The sequence below is a fragment of the Danio rerio genome, chromosome 12, assembly GCF_049306965.1.
Source record: "Danio rerio strain Tuebingen ecotype United States chromosome 12, GRCz12tu, whole genome shotgun sequence".
Classification (NCBI taxonomy): Eukaryota; Metazoa; Chordata; class Actinopteri; order Cypriniformes; family Danionidae; genus Danio; species Danio rerio.
The window spans coordinates 8,766,615-8,786,898 of NC_133187.1; the positions used below are offsets into that span (position 1 = coordinate 8,766,615).

Sequence of the window (20,284 nt, forward strand, 5' to 3'; positions counted from 1 at the left end):
CGGCTGTTTTTATTGAGGCTTAGTCAGAGTTCCCTGGTGTCTGCAGAAGATGTCTGGCTGATAGCAAACTTTGTTGTATGGTGACAGCTCAGGTTTCCTTGTGTTATAAGCAAACAGGCTTTATTTTCGTGTTGTAATCAAGGGTTATGGACTTAAGTGTAACTGCTGATTGGAAGTTTATTGAAAAGACGTGTTGAGAGGTAGTTTGCATAAATAGTCTTGTAAACTTCCATCACAAGACTGGGCATGTTAAAGAGTGAGCTTTAAACAAACATCATGAGTGGGTTGATGTTTTTTTTTTCTTTTTTGTTCACAGCATGAGTCGTAATTGCAATGTACACTAACCGGCCACTTTATAAGGTATACCTTACTAGTACTGTTTTGGACCCCCTTTTGGCTTCAGAACTGCCTTAATCCTTCTTGGCATAGATTCAACAAGGTACAGGAAATGTTCCGCGGAGATTTCGGTTCATATTGACATGATAGCATCAAACAGTTGCTGCAGATTTGTCGGCTGCAAATCCATGATGTGAATCTACCGTTCCACCTCATCCCAAAGGTGGCCTATTGGATTGAGATCCGGTGTCTGTTGAGGCCATTTGAGTACAGTGAACTTATTGTCGTGTTTAAGAAACCAGCCTGAGATGATTCGCGCTTTATGACATGGAAGATGGTACACTGTGGTCATAAAGGGATGGAACTGGACAGCAACATTACTTAGGTAGACTTTGGCCTTGACACGATGCTCTATTGTTACTAATGGGCCCAAAGTGTGCCAAGAAAATATCCCCCACTTTATTACACCACCACCAGCAGCCTGAATTGTTGATACAAAGCAGCATGAATTCATGCATTCATGTTGTTGATGCCAAATGTCACAACGAAAATTGAGACTCATCAGACAAGACAACGTCCACTGAAACTGCCGCTTACTGGATATTTTCTCTTTTTCGGACCATTCTCTGTAAACCTTAGTTGTTTGTGAGCAGTTTTCTAAGATTTAGTAGTGTTTTGAAATTACTGAATGCATTATAATCATTAAAACCATGATTATTCCTCAGACTATAATCCTACAACCAAAATCTGTAATTGTTGCATCCTTATTCAGCACAAAAACGTACAACATTTGTAAATGCAATGAAGAATAGTTTTACTGAATTATAATACAATGAAGTCTTTGACATTTTATTATTAATAATATTATTATTACATTTCTGTTCCTGAATACTGTTTGACTATCCGAAAAACTGTTTCTTTGACCTTTTATCTTTGCTCCATTTTAATTATTCTTGCTTGGAATTTGTTTACTTTTTATACAGGATTCACACCCTTATAAAAGTCACCCCAATCAAGATTATTTTTAACCTAAAAAAAACTATTCAAGCTATCTTGTAAAATAATATTCACATTGCAATGTATATATAGCAGAAAAACAAAATATCGCAATGTCAGATTTTTTTCAATGTCATGCAGCCCTAATCATAATATTTAAAAGGCATTTACAGTTGAAGTTAGAATTATTTGCCCTCCTTAATTATTAGACCGCTTGTTTATTTTTTCCCCCAATTTAAGATTTTTTTCAGCACATTTCTAAACATAATAGTTGAATAGCTCATTTCTAATAATGAATTTATTTTATCTTTGCCATGATGAGAGCAAATAATATTTTACTTGATATTTTTCAAGACACTTCTATACAGCTTAAAGTGACATTTAAAGGCTTAACTAGGTTAATTAGGGTAACTAGGTAGGTTAGGGTAATTAGAGTAGTTATTGTATAACGATGGTTTGTTCTGTAGACAGTCGAGAAAAAAATATAGCTGAAATGAGCTTATAATTTTGTCCCTTAAATTGTGTTAAAAAAATAAAAAAACTGCTTTTATTCTAGCTGAAATAAAACAAATAAACTTTCTCTAGAAGAAAAAAAATATTGTCAGATATACTGTGAAAATTTCCTTGCTCTGTTAAACATCATTTGGAAAATATTTAAAACAGAAGAAAAAAATTCAAAGGGAACTAATAATTCTGACTTTAACTGTATATATATATAGTAGCAATGTTTCTAAAAGGCACATTTTTTTAGTGAGCATGGATAGGTTTGTTTTTTTATTTACATTGTTTTTTTTACTGAAAGTATAAGTACCTTGGCTACTAATTAGTCTATATATATCATTCTCTTTTCATCCGTTTCCTTGAGCTTTTTGTTCTGTCTTGTAACTTGACATTCCGTCTTTTTTTAAATAATGAAAACGTCGAGAGCCTGCGTTTCATTCCATCTCATCAAAACAAAGGTTCTGTTCAAAAACAGCTTCATTCGCTTTTGATTGATACCGCAGATCCTCAAACTCGAGTTTTGCAGAACAAAAAATATCATGAATTATTAAAACTCAGGGGCGTTTTTAACCACATACGCCCGTGTTTTATGTTTAATTGGTCCTCTTTGGCAGCAGCAAGCGGTGGAGAGGTGTTATGTAAATATATTCCCTCAGAGGCCCATTTGACATTTTTGTGGAGCACTCGAACACTATACATGAAGCTAACTGACATGGGCAAAGTGTCCGTTTGCTCTGATCTGATCAGGCATGTTAGGATTACTCATTCAGATTTCAGTCTGATTTTGGGACACATTACCTACAGTTGAAGTGAAAATTATTAGACCTTCTGTGATTTTTGCTGTGAAACATTTCCTAAATTATGTTTAAGAGAGAAAGGAATTTCACAGTATGTCCTATAATATTTTTTTCCTCTGGAGAAAGTCTTTTTTTTTCCCCGACTAGAATGCAAGCAGTTTTTTATTTTTTTAAACCATTTTAAGGTTAATTTTAGTAGCCCCCTTAAGCAATATTTTTTTTCTCAATTGTCTACAGAACAAACCACTGTCATACAATGATCAGAACCCCCTTGATGTTTTCACGACAATACAAAATCTAAAATGGTAGGGATTAAGCCAAAAAAAGGTTGTATAACTCTTATTTTTATCTACGATCTTACTTTCTCTCAGATTTCGCTCCCACATCATAACGCACATCATAATACCAGCCATACATGTAAAGCACAAATAATGTCCTTCGGTGACATCCAGCGGTCGTCATCCGTGAACCAATCGCAATCTGTTAGTTCGATTGCTTCGTTTGATAGAAGTTTGCTCCGACTTTGTTTCTGCGAATCCCATCTTTGCTTTAACTTCATATGTAAAACACTTGCGCTCCATCCGCGTAATGTAATGATTGTGTGGGCGCAGGTGAGATGTCATTTTTTGAGAGACACTCAAATATATCACGTGCGCTGCGTATGCAGTGTCTATAAGTCTTGTAAAACAATTAACTGCAAACTGAAATAAATATAATTTGATTATATGGTTTGGAATTGGATGTTTTATGAGATTTAAAATGTATTTTTTGAGGTTATTTTGCGTTTAAATTAAGAATTTAGCTGGACTGCAAAAAATTTGTGACTTCTTGTTGATTTTCCGTTGGATTCATCGATCGCGGAATCGTGAAAAACTAGGGGATCTGAATGATTAATTACTCAAACTTGTCTAATTAACCTAGTTAAGTCTTTGAATGTCACTTTAGGCTGGATAGTATCTTGAAAAATATCTAGTAAAGTATGATGTACTGTCATGATGGTGAAGAATCTGCACCTCTAAGTCCGAGGCTATATTGCTTCACCGGAAAAAGGTGGTTTGCCATCTTCAGGTTGGAGGAAAGTCCCTACCCTAGGTGGAGGAGTTCAAGTATCTTGGAGTTTTGTTCACGAGTGAGGGAAGGATGGAACGTGAGATTGACAGACGGATCAGTGCAGTGGCAGCAGTAATGCGGTCAATGTATCGGTCTGTTGTGGTAAATAAGGAGCCGAAAGGCAAAGCTCTCGATTTACTGGTCAATCTACGTTCCTACTCTCACCTATGGTCATCAGCTTTGGGTCCTGACTGAAAGGACAAGATCTCTTATACAAGCGGCCAAAATGAGTTTCCTTCGCAGGGTGGCAGGGCGCACCCTTATAGATAGGGTGAGGAGGTCTGTCACCCGGGAGGAGCTCGGAGTAAAACCGCTGCTCCTCCACATCGATAGAAGTCAGCTGAGTTGGCTCATCTGTTTTGGATGCCTCCTGTACGTCTACCTATGGAGGTGTTCCAGGATTGTTCCCATACGTTGTAAGGACTATGTCTCTCAGCTGGCCTGAGAACGCCTCGGGATCCCCCCGAAGGAGCTGAAGGAAGTGTCTGGGGAGAGGGACGTCTGGGCTGCCCCTGTGACCCGACCCCGGAAAAGCGGTAAAAAATGAATGAAAGAATCATGGTGAAGATCAATTACTAGACATCAGCTATTAAAGCTATTATGTTTAGAAATCGGCTGAAAAAATCTCTCCATTAAACAGAAATTGGGGAAAAAATAATTCAGGAGGGCTGATAATTCTGACGTCAACTGTATTTGTGCGTGCATGTGTGTGTGTTTTCTCCTCACAAAGGCTTCTTGTCAAGTGTGTTACAGGAAAATTGCGTAATGTGATTTTCAGTGCTCTCTAATCATAGTGTCGTCCTAGCCAATTAAATCACTGAACATAAAAAAGAATAAAATCCTTTCTTTAGAAAAGGTTGGGTTTTATTAACAGTGTGGCTGTTGAGCTCGTTCCTGACCTCTTCCGTAGCCCAAAGCCGAATCTAATCAAGAAAATGTACGTTGGATCCCTGCGTGATTAGCATGGCGCAGTGCGGCCCTTAAAAGAGGGATATTTTGAGACCAGTCTCAGTGGTGCTAATTGCGAGTAAAGGAGGAGAATGCTGTGGGTCTTAAATGGGTCTCGGAACTGCTGGAAATGAAGTCAAATTGTTTTTCTTTGTGGCGAAAGGAGGCACTTATTTAGGAAAATGTTATTCGGCCGCATCATGAAGTGCAAATAAATATGAGGTTTGTTTATTTTTGTAATAAAATGAAAATGTAAAATATTGGGAGCGTCTACAGTTCAAAACCACCATATTGTTTTGAGGTGATATTTAAGTGCATTGTGTTATATTTATTATTATTGAAAGTATTTGGTAGTTTATTTTGCCTTAATTTGTAAAGAAATGTATCTGTCGTCTTTTTTATTTCAAGTCTTTACATTTATATTTTGAATTTCAGCTGATGCAATAGGAAATATTGTTTGCATAAAAAAAAGTTTCCATTGATGCGAATTACGATTGTAAACTAAGTATACAATATTTGAATCACAGTTAATAATCAAAGTTTAACATTTACTAGAGGAGCGCAGTAAAGTAACACAGGATGAAAGTCACAAAGAGATTTTATTCTGCCCTAATAGCATATGCTTTCCAAACTGACAACACATTCAGCACAAAAAAATCTAAATAATTACATTTTATTGTCTGATTACTTTTAAAATATACTGAAACTTAAAATAAAAATGTCGTTTTGTACATTTTTTTTTCAAAGATAAAGGATATAAATATAGTTATGGATAGTTATTACAAACAAGTAACACAAAAAAATCTAGCTTATATTGTTGTGTTGTTTCTGACCCACCTGTGTGTTATTTTCGTCCCTGCTGATGGGGTCAAAAGTAATAATGTGCAACTTTTGTTTAAAGTGAAGTTCTATTGGAATTGTTCTAGATTGGTACAAAATAGCACCCTTGTGAGTTAGTTACTGCAGACAAAATTTCTGCTACAAACATTAATTCATTCATGCATTCATTCATTTTCTTTTCGGCTTAGTCCCTTTATCGATCTGGGGTCGCCACAGTGGAATGAACCGCCAACTTATCCAGCACGTTTTTACGCAGCGGATGCCCTTTCAGCAGCAACTCATCTCTGGGAAACATCCACACACACTCATTCACACACACACACATACATTATGGACAATTTAGCCTACCCAATTCACCTGTACCGCATGTCATTGGGCTGGGGGAAACCGGAGCACCCAGAGGAAACCCACGCGACTGCAGGGAGAAGGCGACAGAGCACTACCTACTGCGCCACTGCGTTGCCTCAAACAGTATCTATTAATTAAGTCTGATTAAAAAATGGTACTTTCGTCCTCGCTCTCCACTAATGCTTTATTAAAATCCAAATGTGTGCTTGTTAACATTAGTTAATGCACTGTGAGTAACAATGAACAACTTAAATAAGTTTAACTAACATTAACAAAGATGATAAATACTGTAAAAAATAGTTTTTATTAGTGAACATTATACATTAACTAATGGGCTATTATTATTATTGTTAATTCATTATTTTTCTTTAACTACGCTAACTATTTCCCATTGGCTGTTTAATGTCATGTGATCCATAGTGTTTGGTACAGTATATATAGCCTTCATGTTGCCGTTGTTCTCTGTCTAGCTTTGTTTTTATAACCACACTGTGAGTTTATTTTTTGTTTTGGCCATGCCAAACGCTATATGCCATGCCATGCATTATATTTATGTTATACGTTTGTCACTTCATTTATGCAAATGTAAATCAACACCTTTTTTTCACACCAACCTGTTATAGTAGGGTTGTTTAATTATTAACAGTATTGTGCACAATGTTTGAAATTTCTTATTTTCCTCATTAAAACAAGCTAATTTTACTCCATCTATTAAAAATATCAGTTCAATATTATGGCAGTGTTGATTTTAATGTTTTTTTTTTTCTTTTTTTTTTTAATGGACAGGAAGATCCAGGCATTTTAAAATGGATAAGAAAGATAGAAAGACTGAGGAAATGTGCTCCACAGAAAACGAAATACATCCAGTAAAAGTCCAATAAAACTAAACAGCATATAAATCAAAATATTTCATGTTCTCTTCTCTACAGTCATCAATTTGAGGCCGCAGTATATCCATTTCATTTGAAACAGGCCGCTGTAGTCATGCACCATAATTGTGACGACCCACCTTACGTTGTTATTGCTGAAATAATCAGTCTAGCTAAATAATTTTTTTTTTAATTGTCGTCTGTACTGTAGATGGCCTGTGTAAGCTAACCCTCCTCACACAGTTTTTGTGAATAATTGCAGATAATGGCGAGTAATTGGGAAACCTGTCTGGAAACAGTAATTGGCAGCAATTCCATTTTCCAGTATTGATGCAAACAAAACTAAAAAAGAAAGTCTAAAAAAAGTAGTTTTATGACTCCTGGCAGCAGAATATGTGTGAATAAAGCAAAATAGCTTGTTCTCTCCAGGGACAGCTTCGTTTGAGGTTTGCGACTCACATGTCATATTAGGAGAGCTTGTATTCTGAGGTGTCAGGTTTTTGAGGTCAAAAGATGTGAATGATTCTTTGATTCAGTTTTTTTTCTTTCCAGTTCTGATGGGAAGACTAACTGGCGAATGCTATTGTTTAGATCTCTGATCTCCAAGAACCGAGTGACGTGGCTTCCTGCCCAGAATCTTTTATATTGCCAATCCTAACAGAGAGCTGTCATGTTAAACCAGCAGCTCAGCCTCTAGTAAAACATAATAGCCCACAAATCTATATCCGGACCCCTGGGAGCATCTCTCCTCCATGGTTCTCCATTATAGAATAAAATTAGCCACATGAAGTCACGGTGCTTCGCTTTGGATTGAATTATCATTACCGTCAAGCTAATATAGGAGACTATGAGATTTATCGATGAGTCTTTGTGTGTTATGACTCATCAAGTGAATACAAGCAAAACATTGTGTGTATTTTTGTAACGATATTATGGGATGCAAGTATTCAGTATGGTGCTATCAGAACATTCAACAATGGTTCAGTCAAATTGAAGAACAAATCGACCAGATCAAATATAAGTTTGTATGAAGTTTGTATAAGAAATTTTTTATTTAAACAAACGTTGAAACTGGAAACTTTGAAACTCAACTATACCATTGGTCTTTAGTGTTACATAATAAGTGTGTGTGACCTGCAACATTGACGTTTTGTCCAATACAATTCTTCTGTTCAATCTGTTGAGTTCAAATGTGAGTTAAAGCATGGACACATTGGAGATCAGCATTAGGTGCTGTTCACGTATTGAGTTTTCTACGCAAGTGTACTTATAAATGAAAGTGATACCGTTGTTAGGTATTTTGCAGGTTTCACAGTACACTGCAAAAAATGCTTGTCTTGCTTAGATTTTTTGTCTTGTTTCTAGTCTAAATATCTAAAATTTCTTATATCAAGAAGCATTTTCTGCCAATGGGGTAAGCAAATTAATCTTGTTTTTCTTTCGACGTAAGATTATTTTGCTTACCCCATTGGCAGATTATTTTGCTTGTTTAAAGGAAAAACTCACTTAATATTGGCATATTATTTCTCAAAACAAGACAATATGTTTTGCTTGTCTGGAAAATTCTTCTTGATTTAGGAATTTTTAGATATTTGGACTAGAAACAAGACAAAAAAATCTAAGTAAGACAAGCGTTTTTTGCAGTGTAAATAGTAAATACAAATAGTGATCAGGGGCGCCTGCAGGATTTTATTCAAAGGTATGCACATATCCAGCACCACCCCTTTTTCTTATTTCAATCTCAAAAACCACTGATGCATGCTGTCAAATCATTTACAGTAAGGGCATTGCCGTGAGGGAGACCTAGAAAATGAAAGCACATCATTGTATCCTAATTTTAATATATTTTTTGTTGGTCAGTTATCTACTAGATAAACAAGAACAACGAATAACATCTGAGGTGAATTGTGTCATTGTTGGATGATCACACACACACACAACTAATAGCTTCTTTTTATTACATTATTTTATTCAATAGCTTGTTTTTATTACATCCTTCAGCAGTAACCGCTTTTTTCATTCTGACGCTCCCGCCACTAGTTTCCCCCTCTAGCTCCACCCACTTCCGTTACGTCACTTAACACACATTAAGCTACAAAGTGCTTCAAAAGCAGTCTCAAACTCTTTCGGAAGGGTAAGAGAACGTTCGAGGTTACTAAAGTAACCCTTCGTTCCCCGAGGAGGGGAACGGAAGCACTATAAGTGGATTTGATTGTAAAATCCACGCATTGGGAGGTTCGGTTCAGAAGCTACTCGTCTGAAAGAGTATTGAACGGGCCAATTAAGAATGAATTGGCAGCGCAAGCCTGCGCAGGTGAGCGGCATAAGCAATCAACTGAGTATATAAGCTCACCTGGCGCAGCAGACGCTATCCTTTTTAAGCTGAAGAGACTTTCAACAGCTAAGGGACAGTCATTATGGCGACGGAGTATAGTGCTTCCGTTCCCCTCCTCGGGGAACGAAGGGTTACTTTAGTAACCTCGAACGTTCCCCTTCGGGGGGAACTTCAGCACTATAAGTGGATTTGATTGTAAAATCCACGCATTGGGAGCCCATTGAAAGCGCCATAATGACTGCACCTTACCAACACCCCCGATGAGGAGATAGTCAAGCAAGCGTGACGCACCCACATCATGGGGGGCGCGGTCCTCCAACGTGTCCCTGGCCCTAATTTATCCTACTTCAACAGAAGTTTTACGGATTTATATATATTTTTTGGGGTGTCGTGAGCATCTAGATAATTCTAGGAATACGACAGTACGTTGGGAAGCGTGCAATCCCGATAGGGAGGACGCTGCGGAGGCCATCCGTTACCCAAGGGGGGATAGATGGCAGAATTTACATATGGACTAGCCCTAAAAAAGGGGGAGTACGCATAGCAAAAGAGTGGTTAGCGGGGAGGGAAGACACGGGTCCGCCCAGGGGGGGGGGGGACTTAACCGTGGCTGAATAAGCATATGGGATCGCCTAGTGGGGACCACGCATAGCAGACACCTTTACCCAAAACGCGGGCTGACCAGCGGGCAGACCTACAACGTAGTGGGCCAGCAAGTGACTCCTCCGCTGAGTCAGTGCTGGGGGCCACGGAGGAATCTGCAGGGCTCACCTGACGGGGAACTTTACTGACAGATAAAAAGGCGCACGTATCTCCGTGTTAGGGAAAATGGCGCAGCAAGCGTGTTTCAACACCCTACCGAATTGTTTCCTCAATCACCAAGGGTTACCTAATACCCTTGAGGAAACCGGCTCCACTCGCAGATTGTAAAACCTTGCAAATGTGTTGGGTGTCACCCAGCCCGCAGCTCTACAGATGTCTGTTAGAGGGGCGCCGCGTGCGCGCGCTCGAGAGGATGCGAAGCTCCGAGTGGAGTGCGCACGCGCTCTCGGGGGACGCGGCTCATCTCGGCTCTGATAGTGAAAGAAAGGCATCCACAATCTAGTGGGAACTTATTTCGGTACGGCACTTCCCTGCTGCCGACCGCTATAACAGACGAAGAGCTGCTCAGATGATCTAAACTCTGAGTGCGGTCCGGATAATACGCAAAACGCGAACTGGACAATAAATAAGGGCTGGGTCTGCCTCCTCCGAGGGCAGCGCTTGCAGGCTCACTACCTCGTATTAAAACGGAGTGGTAGGAACCTTGGGCACATATCGCGGGCGGGGTCTCATACGTGAGAGAAGCCAGCCCAATTACAGGCACGAGTCACTGACCGAAAAATGCCTCCGGGTCCCCGACCCTCTAATCGATATCAACGCGACCAGCAGAGCTGTCTTCAGGGACAGAAATATACTGAGTCGAGGATCGAAGGGATCTGACGCGAGGGCGAGATCCTAAGAGGGCATGAGAGGGGGCGGGGTGGATTAATTCGCTTAACGCCCCTGAGGAACCGGATGATGAGGTTATGCGTTCCCACGGTGCTGCCAGCCACCGCGTTATGAGAGCGGAGATGGCAGCCACGTAACCTTGAGTGTGGAGGGCGACAGCCTGCTCTCCAACTTCTCTCGGCGTAAAGAAAGCACAACGCTGATCTGGCAAATTACGGGGGTCTTCTCAGCGAGAGACACACCATTCAGTGAATAGACTTCACGTCAGGGCATAGGCGCGCTCGGGGAGGGGGCTCTAGCCCGAGTGACGGTATTAGCCACCGCAATCGGAGGTTACCTAAGTCTTCCTCGCGTCTAAAATCTCTTCAAAGATCGGCGAGGGTGCCAGGTGGTGCCCTGTCCCTGAGAGAGTAGGTGCTCTCTCGAAGGGACTGCCAGGGGAGGGCTATCGCGAGGGAGAGCTCTGACATCCAGGTCCGGTTGAGCCAGAGGGGCGCAACCAGCAACCTGTTCCTCGTCCTCCCTGACCATGCACAGTAACTGCGCGAGCAGGCTCACTGGGGGAAACGCGTATTGCGCGTGCCCCGAGGCCAGCTGTAAGCCAGTGCATCCGTGCCGAGAGCACTCGGTCAGGGAAAGAACAACTGGCAATGAGCGATCTCGGGGGAAGCAACAGATCGATCTGGGCTTCCCCGAATCGCGCCCATATCAGCTGAACAGACTCGGGGTGGAGTCTCCATGCTCCAGGACGCAAGGCTGCCGTGAGAGCGCATCGGCTGCACGGTTGAGCTTGCCTTAATATGAATGGTGTGCAGCGATTTCAGCCGCGGATGACTCCAGAGGAGCAGACGGCGGGCGAGCTGAGACATGCGGCGAGAGCGCATACCCCCTATACGGCTGATATACGCCACCGCCGCCGTACTGTCCGTCCTGACCAGCACGTGTTGCCGCTCCAACACCGGAAAAAAACGGTGGAGAGCGGGGAACACTGCCAACAGCTCCAGGCGATATGCCAATGCAACTGGGTACCTTTCCACAGGTCCGCAGCCGCATGCCCGCAACGCACAGCCCCCCAGCCCGTGTTGGAAGCGTCTGCTGAAACGACAACAAGACTGGACGCCTGTTCTAGAGACACCCAGGCCTGTAGGAACGAGGGGTCGCTCCAAGGGCTGAGGGCGCGGCGACACAGCGCAGTAACAGAGACTCGGTGTGCGCGCGCGTGCCATGCGCGTCTGGGGACTCGATCGTGAAGCCAGTGCTGAAGTGGTCTCATATAGAATAATCCGAGCGGCATGAAGCGGCTGCGGATGCCATATGCCCCAGGAGCCTCTGAAATTGTTTCAGTGGGACCACTATTTTACTGTCGAGCTCTCTCAGACAGTACAGCATCAGCTGAGCGCGCTCTCCGGAGAGGCGCGCTGCCATGGTGACCGAGTCCAGCTCCAGCCCGAGAGAAGAGATCCTCTGCACGGGGGCGAGTTTGCTCTTTTCTCGGTTGACCTGAAACCCCCACAGGTGGAAGTGCCAGAGCACTTTGTCTCTGTGCATAATCAACTCTGTGCATAATCAAAAGAGAGGGCAATTCAACCAGTCGTAAAGAAATTGAGTATGCAGATGCCCGCGAGCCGAAGGGGCGCTGAGGCACCCTCCGCGGGCTTGGTGAGGACCCGCGGAGACAGAGAGAGCCCGAAGGGGAGGGCTTTGTATTGCCAAGCTCGACCTTCAAACGCAAACCGCAGAAACTGTCGGTGGCGAGGAAGAGTGGAGACATGGAAATACGCGTCCATCAGGTCTAATGCTGCAGACCAACCCAGAGGACGAACGCACCGGAGGATGCGCTTCTGCGTGAGCATTCTGAACGGCAGCTTGTGCAGGCAGCGGTTCAAAACGCGCAGATCTAGGATTGGCCGTGACCCACCGCTCTTTTTGGGCACGATGAAGCGTGGGCTGTAAAACCCGCTCTCCATCTCGGCTGGAGGGAGCGGCTCGATTGCATCCTTCGCCAGGAGGACAGCAATCTCCTCTCGCAAGACAGGGGCGGACAGGGGGCTGACCCTGGTGAATACACACCCGTGACTTGGGGGGCCCTTTCGCGAACTGAATCGCATAGCCGAGTCTGATTGTGCGTATGAGCCACCGCGAAGAGCTGGCCCGCGCTAACCAGGCAGGCAGAGCTCTCGCTAATGGACTCATCGCTACAATCGCTGACGTACCAGCAGTGGGGCAGCGCGGAGTGGGTGTGCTGATCCGGGAAGCTCGCGGGTCCCACGGAAAAGCTGGAGGTGAGATATTTGCTCTCACTCCAAACCCGAGCTCCGGAGGGGAGGCTCGAGGGGTGGGAGAAAGGAGACCGTCCTCCCAGCGCTCGTGAGCCACTGGCGAAACGCACCGAATCTGCAAGCTAGAAAGCATAGCGTCCCAGACTGGCAGATTTCGGGCTGTCACATCTGGGGAAGTGAAAAGTGCCCTTTCATAATGTTTTCATGGCAGTAAAAAGTGCCGTTGGAAATGGGGCCCCGCCCTCCAGCGGGGAAAGAGCAAGTTCCCTCTTCTCCAGATGGCCTGTCCCAGGGGCGCTTCGCGGTCCGTTGCCGGACTTAGCGGCGTTCTGGGCAGGGGGGCTGCCTGCTTCCGAGGTGCCCGACGCGCTCGCTTCGCCTTAGGCGTGTGCGGGGGCGGAGCAGCTCTCGTAGGCGGACGCCTTCGGCGAGGAGCAGGTATGAATGGCACGGCGGGCGGAGCGGGCTACGGACCGCCGATAAGACATCACCCACCAACTGCTCTCTCACCGCCTTGAATTCCTGGGTGAATTCACAGACAGTGTCGCCGAACCTGGCTGGGGATATGGGGAAGTCAAGAAAGCGGACTTTGTCGACTTTGCGCATATCAGCCAGGGGTGGCGCTCCTGGACCACTAATGTGGACATCGTCCTCCCCAACGCACACGCAGCGGACTCAGTAGTCCGAAGAGCTAAGTCGGCGGCGGTGCGAAGCTCGTAAGCCTGGGTTGGACCCACCCTCGTGCAGCTCGGCCAGCGCCTGCGCTTGGTAGCGCTGGTAGGTGGCTATCGCATGCAAGGCGGAAGCAGCCTGGCCCGCAGCTATGTAAGCTCTAGCCCCGAGGGAGGTAGATAACTTACAGGCTTTGGATGGGAGACGAGGCGGACCCCGCCAAGAAGAGGCGCCGCGCGGATTTACCGCCATCGCGCACTCAACCTGAGGAATCGCCACATACCCCCTGGCTGTTTCACCGTCAAGAGTGGTTAGGGTGGAGGAACACGCAGCACGAGCAGAAAAAAGTGCTTTACAAGACCGCGTGAGCCTACTGTGCACCTCCGGGAAGAAGGGAACGCCCCTCTAGTCGGTCCGGCCGCGGAGCTGGGGGATAAACCATCTCCAACCCACGGCCGAAGCAGCCTGGGAAAGCACGGCTAACATGTCCGTTTCAGGATCCGTAGTGACAGCGCTCACCAGCCCGAAGGGGGCGAGCGGGTCTGGATCATCATCGGACAATGAAAGCCCACCCTCCGATGCCGCGGTGGACATCTGGTCTCCGGTGTCATCGGGCGTAAGGGCTACCATCTGTTAGACGGATCGCTTCCTCCGCCCGAAGCTTGGATGGAGCGCTTAGAGGAGCGGGAGGTCCGCGGGCCCGTGGGCGACGGATTATCTCTCGCTGAAACCCTCAGATCTGCCCGAGTGCCCGCTGCAGAGCAGGGGACAACTGGGGTGGTTCGCCTTTTTGCAAAGGCTAACCGCGATCTTGCGCAACAGTCATGGCATCGCAATGACGACATGAACTGCCCGCGAGCAGCGCATTAACATGCTGGACCCCCAGACATGTAACACAGTGCCCGCGCCCATCATCCGAGGACAGGAAACCACCGCATCCAGAAACGCACAGTCGGAGCGCCGTCCTGATAAGGACGTGCTGCACGACTGTGTTGCTCTTTCTGTGAAGTTTGCAACTTTATACGCACCGCTCTGGAGGACCGGACCCAAAGAACGCCAGGCAAGGGAGAAACCCAGCTCGACCGTCTGCCACTGCGTGTACACACTCTGGACCGGGAGAATGCTCTCGTTCGCTCAGAATCGCTGGTCACAGCAGGAGGAACCCTCATCGACTCGATCAGAAAGTCTCTGAAGCGAAAAGGATAGCGTCTGCTGCGCCAGGTGAGCTTATATACTCAGTTGATTGCTTATGCCGCTCACCTGCGCAGGCTTGCGCTGCCAATTCATTCTTAATTGGCCCGTTCAATACTCTTTCAGACGAGTAGCTTCTGAACCGAACCTCCCAATGCGTGGATTTTACAATCAAATCCACTTATAGTGCTGAAGTTCCCCCCGAAGGGGAACTCAGAAACTCGTTGTGAGAATGAAGATGTCTGCTTATTTGTGCCAGTCTGTCAGATAGAATAGTTTCAAACACCTTAAATGGTAGCGGTTTCATGCGAGGAGGCTGCGCAGCCACGGGTTGAGCCTGGATTTCCCCTGACTCAGGTGCTGATGAGACTGCGGTCTTTACCCCATATGGGGAAGCAATATTTGTCTCATTAGTTTTAGTCTTTTTGGCAAATGTCTTAATTAAGTTTAGCTGTTTTAAAAAGCGTTTACTCATTTTGAACCTTGTTTAATTCAATAGCTATCTTCATTGATTTCTTTACCCATCTCCCACCATGCAACTACACACACACTTTAAAAGCACACTTTTATTTATTCTCATTCTTTCTTGCTTTGTCAATATATTGCAGTGTATAGTGTTTAATAATCAATTTAAATTATGTAATAAAAAATAAATAAAAAGCAACATTAATACGAGCCTTCTCATGGTAGGTACACACAGTGCATACACAGGCACCACTGACAGTTTTTACAGTGAATACTAAATAAAATATAAGTATTTGCTTGAGTAGACTGCATACAAAGTCAATGCACACAAAACACACAAATTGCAGCAAATTTCCGCTGAGTGGTGCAAATAACACTGAATGTGCAATGTGTTCGCTGTGAACGTGTGGAATTCGCTTTATTTGCATCTTTTGTACAAGTTAAAACATTCTGCTTGAGGGGAAAATTAGCATGATGCAAAAAACATCCTGTGAGTAAACTAGAGCAAGTGAGAACCGTTTTACTCTCTAAATGACATGGACATAAAACATAGCTCATAGTAAGATGTGTTAGCTACCTCTTCGCTAATATTTCTTGGCATATTTGACAGTTGGTGGATCTCCATTGGCTTTCTGGTGAATTTTGGGGTTCTCTAGATTGCATAAAGGAACGAAGGCTCCTGTTGAATGGTTACTGCTAATGTTTAAGGGAAGCACATTTATTTGACTAAGGCCCCGTTTACACTAGTGCGTTTTAGTTTTAAAACACAGTTTTAGATCAAAAACGATCCGCGTCCACACTAGCGTTTCAACTAGCATTTCTGAACATATCTCCGTCCACACTACGCCACCAAAAACGTGTATCACGTGACCATTCGCGCACTCTGGGCATGCGTGTTCTAGTAAAAACAGGAAGCATGTGTCTCGCTCGGCATTTGGTTATTGTTAGTCAACAAACGGCGGTTAAACAATGAACGCGATGGCAAAGAAAGCAAGAGAGGTATTTTTGTGGACAGACAACGAGGTCGAGTTGTTACTAAACGTAATAAATGAATAGCTGCACAATGGCGCCTGAAACAGACAATAGTGCAAACAACGCTCCCATTTCTGTGTCCATGTTGTTGTTTACAGTGAAGGCTGGTCTGCTGTCTTTCGGTAGCGTTAAAGCCATGTGTTATAGTCATGTGATAGGGGCTTGACGAATAAGGGAAGGATACGCAATGACACAAAAGCCCCAATCAGGTAGCGAATCTCAGCCGCCCCGCCTGTTTTCAGATGTCTCCGTTTTCCCTCATCCACACTGAGACGGAGCAGCGGCATTTCAGAATAAAAACAGCCTCTCCAGGGTTTCCAAAACGCTCCATTTTCGGCACCCGAAAACTCCAGCGTAGTGTGGAAACCTGTTATTATTAATATTATGTGTTATTATTACATATAAAAAAATAAAAATATGTTGATAACTGGTGTTTTGTGTGGCGTTTTTCTTGCCCTAAATGGAAAATGCCCTAAATGGAAACGATGTTCTTACCATACTGGAATTTCGGTACCAATCGATACAGAAATTTTGAAAATGTCCATTTCCTGCTAACATTTGAGCACTGTTGAGCACATACTTAAACACGGCTGATTGGCCATTGTGTTCACATGCTCATTAGAAATCATTGTGATTAGCCAAGAAGGTCACCGATTCTGTCAATGCTGTTCACCGAGTGCAAACACATATGCTCAAACACTGGAGCGATTGGTACCGAAAACACTAAAATAAAGTGCAAAAACTACCTAATTGTTTTACTTTCAGTCCCTTGTGTTTTTGTAATAAACATGTGAGTTTTAAAATAAAACATTTCTTTGAGTTCTTTTTTACTATGTTCTCTTGTTTTATTGTGTTTAGGTGAAGATGCGGATGACAAGAAGGTTCTGGTATTGAGTTACCCTCAGTATTGTCGGTATCGCTCCATCATTGCCCGGCTCCGGGAACGGCCGTCGTCTCTGCTGACCGACCATGTGGTACTGGCCCTGGGAGGAATCGCATCCCTCACCAACAGCACCCAGATCCTGTACTGCAGGGACACGTTTGAACACCCCACGCTGGTGGAGAACGAGAGTGTGTGCGATGAGTTCGGTAAGTCCCATGTTAAGCTGTTTGACTTGGGTCTGAAGCAAACTCTATGCAAGTACGGGAATGCAATTAGTTGTGTTTAATTATGTGTCAGGCCTTAATTCCTGTTACGACACATGTGGAGATTGATCGATAGCAATACAAATTAAGGTTTGTTTGATAATCAATATGCAGTAGGGATTTATGAGTAATTTGTTTCTACTTTTTGGCAATAAGCACATGATCTTTAGAATACAGAAAAAATAAATTATTTAGGGATTATTTTTGGGATCGACTGATTTATAAATAAGACAAAGAATACTTTTGATACTATTGATGATACAGTATTTTAGTTTTTGTTAAAACTAAAACTATTAAATACAATGTTACAAACATTATATGTAGAATAATATATATCACTCTAGAATTGTTATGAAACAGACACTGGACAATGGATGTGCGGATATACATGCAGTTTATTAAAGAGAAGTCGTCCAGGCAATGGTCAAATGGTTCAGGAATCAAAACTCGGCATGACACACAGGGAAAAACTCTTTGTAATGTTCGTGGAAGAAACAAGACTCAGCAATGTGAATGTGAAAGTGAAGTGTATATATATTCCATGTAATCAGTAAAGATGAGCTACAGCTGTGTCTGTCTGCGAGTGTCTGGATTATTGTCAGCTGTGGCTGGGGTTGATGAGGTCAAAGAGTTCTGGGAGTTATAGGTTGGTAGGAATACTGGAAGTGATCTCCAGCAGAGAAAACACAGCAATCCCACAATATTTTATTTTATATTTTTATTTTCAAATGCACTAAATTTGAATTTGTCATATTTATAATAAGTTGTTTATGATTTAAAAGATTGCTAATTGTTTCTATTTTTGTTTTAGACTGTCTGATCGTTAGATCCACATTTCAATAAGATTATTATCATATTTTTAGTTGCATTTAATTGTGCTCTTTATTTTTAGACCCAGATTTTAATAACTAGCTGATGAAGTTAAAAACTACAGAAATTTGTTGTAAATATTAGTCAAACTGGGTACTGTAAGTTTCGGTTGCAATATTGAGAAACAAACAAAAAATAATAATTGCATAGCCCTTTTAGTTTCATTTTTAATTTTAAAATACTATTATTTTTGTCATGTTTAACAATTTAATTTAATTTAATTAATGATTGTATTTATTTTTCATTTTATAATTTATATTTAGTATAATATTATTTATATTATAATTAAATTTAATTAAAGTTATTTGCATTTTTTATTAATTTTAATAAATTGTATTTAATTTTATTTTGGCTTAGTTTTTTTGTATGCAAATATTGTTAGGCATTTTATTGTAGTTATTTTAATACACCCATTAAAACTAAATAAGCATTTGAAATACTTTCTTGCCATTAATCTGCAATAAAAATATTATTACGTTAAGATTCTTGTATGATTTATTACAGTTGATGTTTAATAATAATAGTTTTGAGAAAAATGGATTTAGTTTATTGGTTTTAGATTTAGTTTACTAAAATATCTATAATAACAACACTCTCACATTAAAGAAAATCTTTGCATTGGCTTACTTGCATGGAGTATGTTTCTGACCCTACAGTTTAGAGGCCAATTTCAGCTTATTAGTTCATATTAAGATTAATTGCGTTGCTATAATTGAATGAAGAATGTATGAATGAATGGAGTATTGATGACAAACGATCCAGTAATTGAGTTTGTGGTCCAACTAGTCAGATCAGCAAAAGCAAGACCCTGGTTTTTATAACCTGACAGGCGATTGGCTGTCGAGCACAGGTTGCTGTCTCACTGTTTCTGTCCGAACGGGAATGAGTGACTTTGAGCCGCTGATTGAAACAGACACTCGTGGCTTTTAGCCTGTCGAGTTGAGAATGGAGAGCTTGTTGTATGATAGAGGAGAACTCTCAGATGAACTGAAAGCCTGTTTTTACACTGAGGTCTGAGTCCGTCACAGTCCGTCTGCTTGTGTCAGTAATGTGTTTTTTCAAAAAGGGCAGCTTTGATATCAAAAACAGCCATTCGTCCCACTTTTGGTTGGAAAGCCTCAACTGTGCATGTAATTACTGCCTGTAAATGGCTGCCTTTTTCTGTGATCTGTTTGTGATCATGGTTGGTTCGTGTGGAGGGCTGGGCGATATGAGAAAAATCTTATATCATGATATGAGTCATCTCGTATCCTGATAACGATATATATCAAGATATAGTAGCATTTCTATAAATTTAATCAATTATTAGTTTACATATATTGATCACATGTAAAGAATTGTTTCTTTGTTACATACTTAAGTATATACTCAGAAATCTACTCATTTGAGAATATTTCTCACATTTTTTTTAGAACTTCAGTGCAAACGTTTAATTAAAAATGTAGAAATTAGCGCTTTCAAAAGATCAATCAGTATTACTCCCATCCAAAATTTATTTGTGCTTACTGTGTATATTTTTGTGTATATAAATATATGCATGACTACATCAGAAAAAATATTTGTTTGGATATTAATATTTATTTATTTGTTTATTTGTTTCAAATTAAATGTAAATATTGATACATATGTAAATATATTTATTTTGTATGTTTATGTATAGTATGTGTTTATACTAGGGCTGTGCGATTAATCGAAATCAATCTCAATTGCAATTTGAAATGTTGCAATTAGTTAATTGCAAGAGGCTACGATATGAAATTTATATGTATTCTTTAATCTCCCCCAAGCAAATTTGTGACTGCTGACTGTGTGTGACTTACTAGCCAATTGAGTGAGCACACTTTTGTTCTGCCTAATTAGAATTGCGCAACAGAACTATGTGGAACGCCCACAATAAAAAAAAAAAGATAATGGCGTTTGCTGCTTCAAAAGCATAGATGAATTAATATCAAAGACCAACAACATTGGTAAAATGGAAATATTTTGCTTTCAAAATCACAGACTTCGAATAAAAAAGGTCATTTTTAAGAGCTGGCTTGCAGATTATTCAGCTGAAGC

The 20,284-nt window shown here is 42.2% G+C and overlaps 1 protein-coding gene across 2 annotated transcripts in view; it reads left to right on the top strand.

Annotated features, from left to right (window-relative positions):
• Positions 1–20,284, top strand: part of arid5b (AT-rich interaction domain 5B) — a 255,016-nt gene that overhangs the window by 80,284 nt on the left and 154,448 nt on the right. For both annotated transcript variants that reach the window (XR_012387838.1, XM_073918238.1), the window contains exon 4: positions 17,069–17,299. Coding sequence is in view for 1 of the 2 variants with exons in the window: in XM_073918238.1 (XP_073774339.1) it covers positions 17,069–17,299 (231 nt within the window). In the remaining variant the exon portion in view is untranslated. The remainder of the gene's footprint in view (positions 1–17,068; positions 17,300–20,284) is intronic.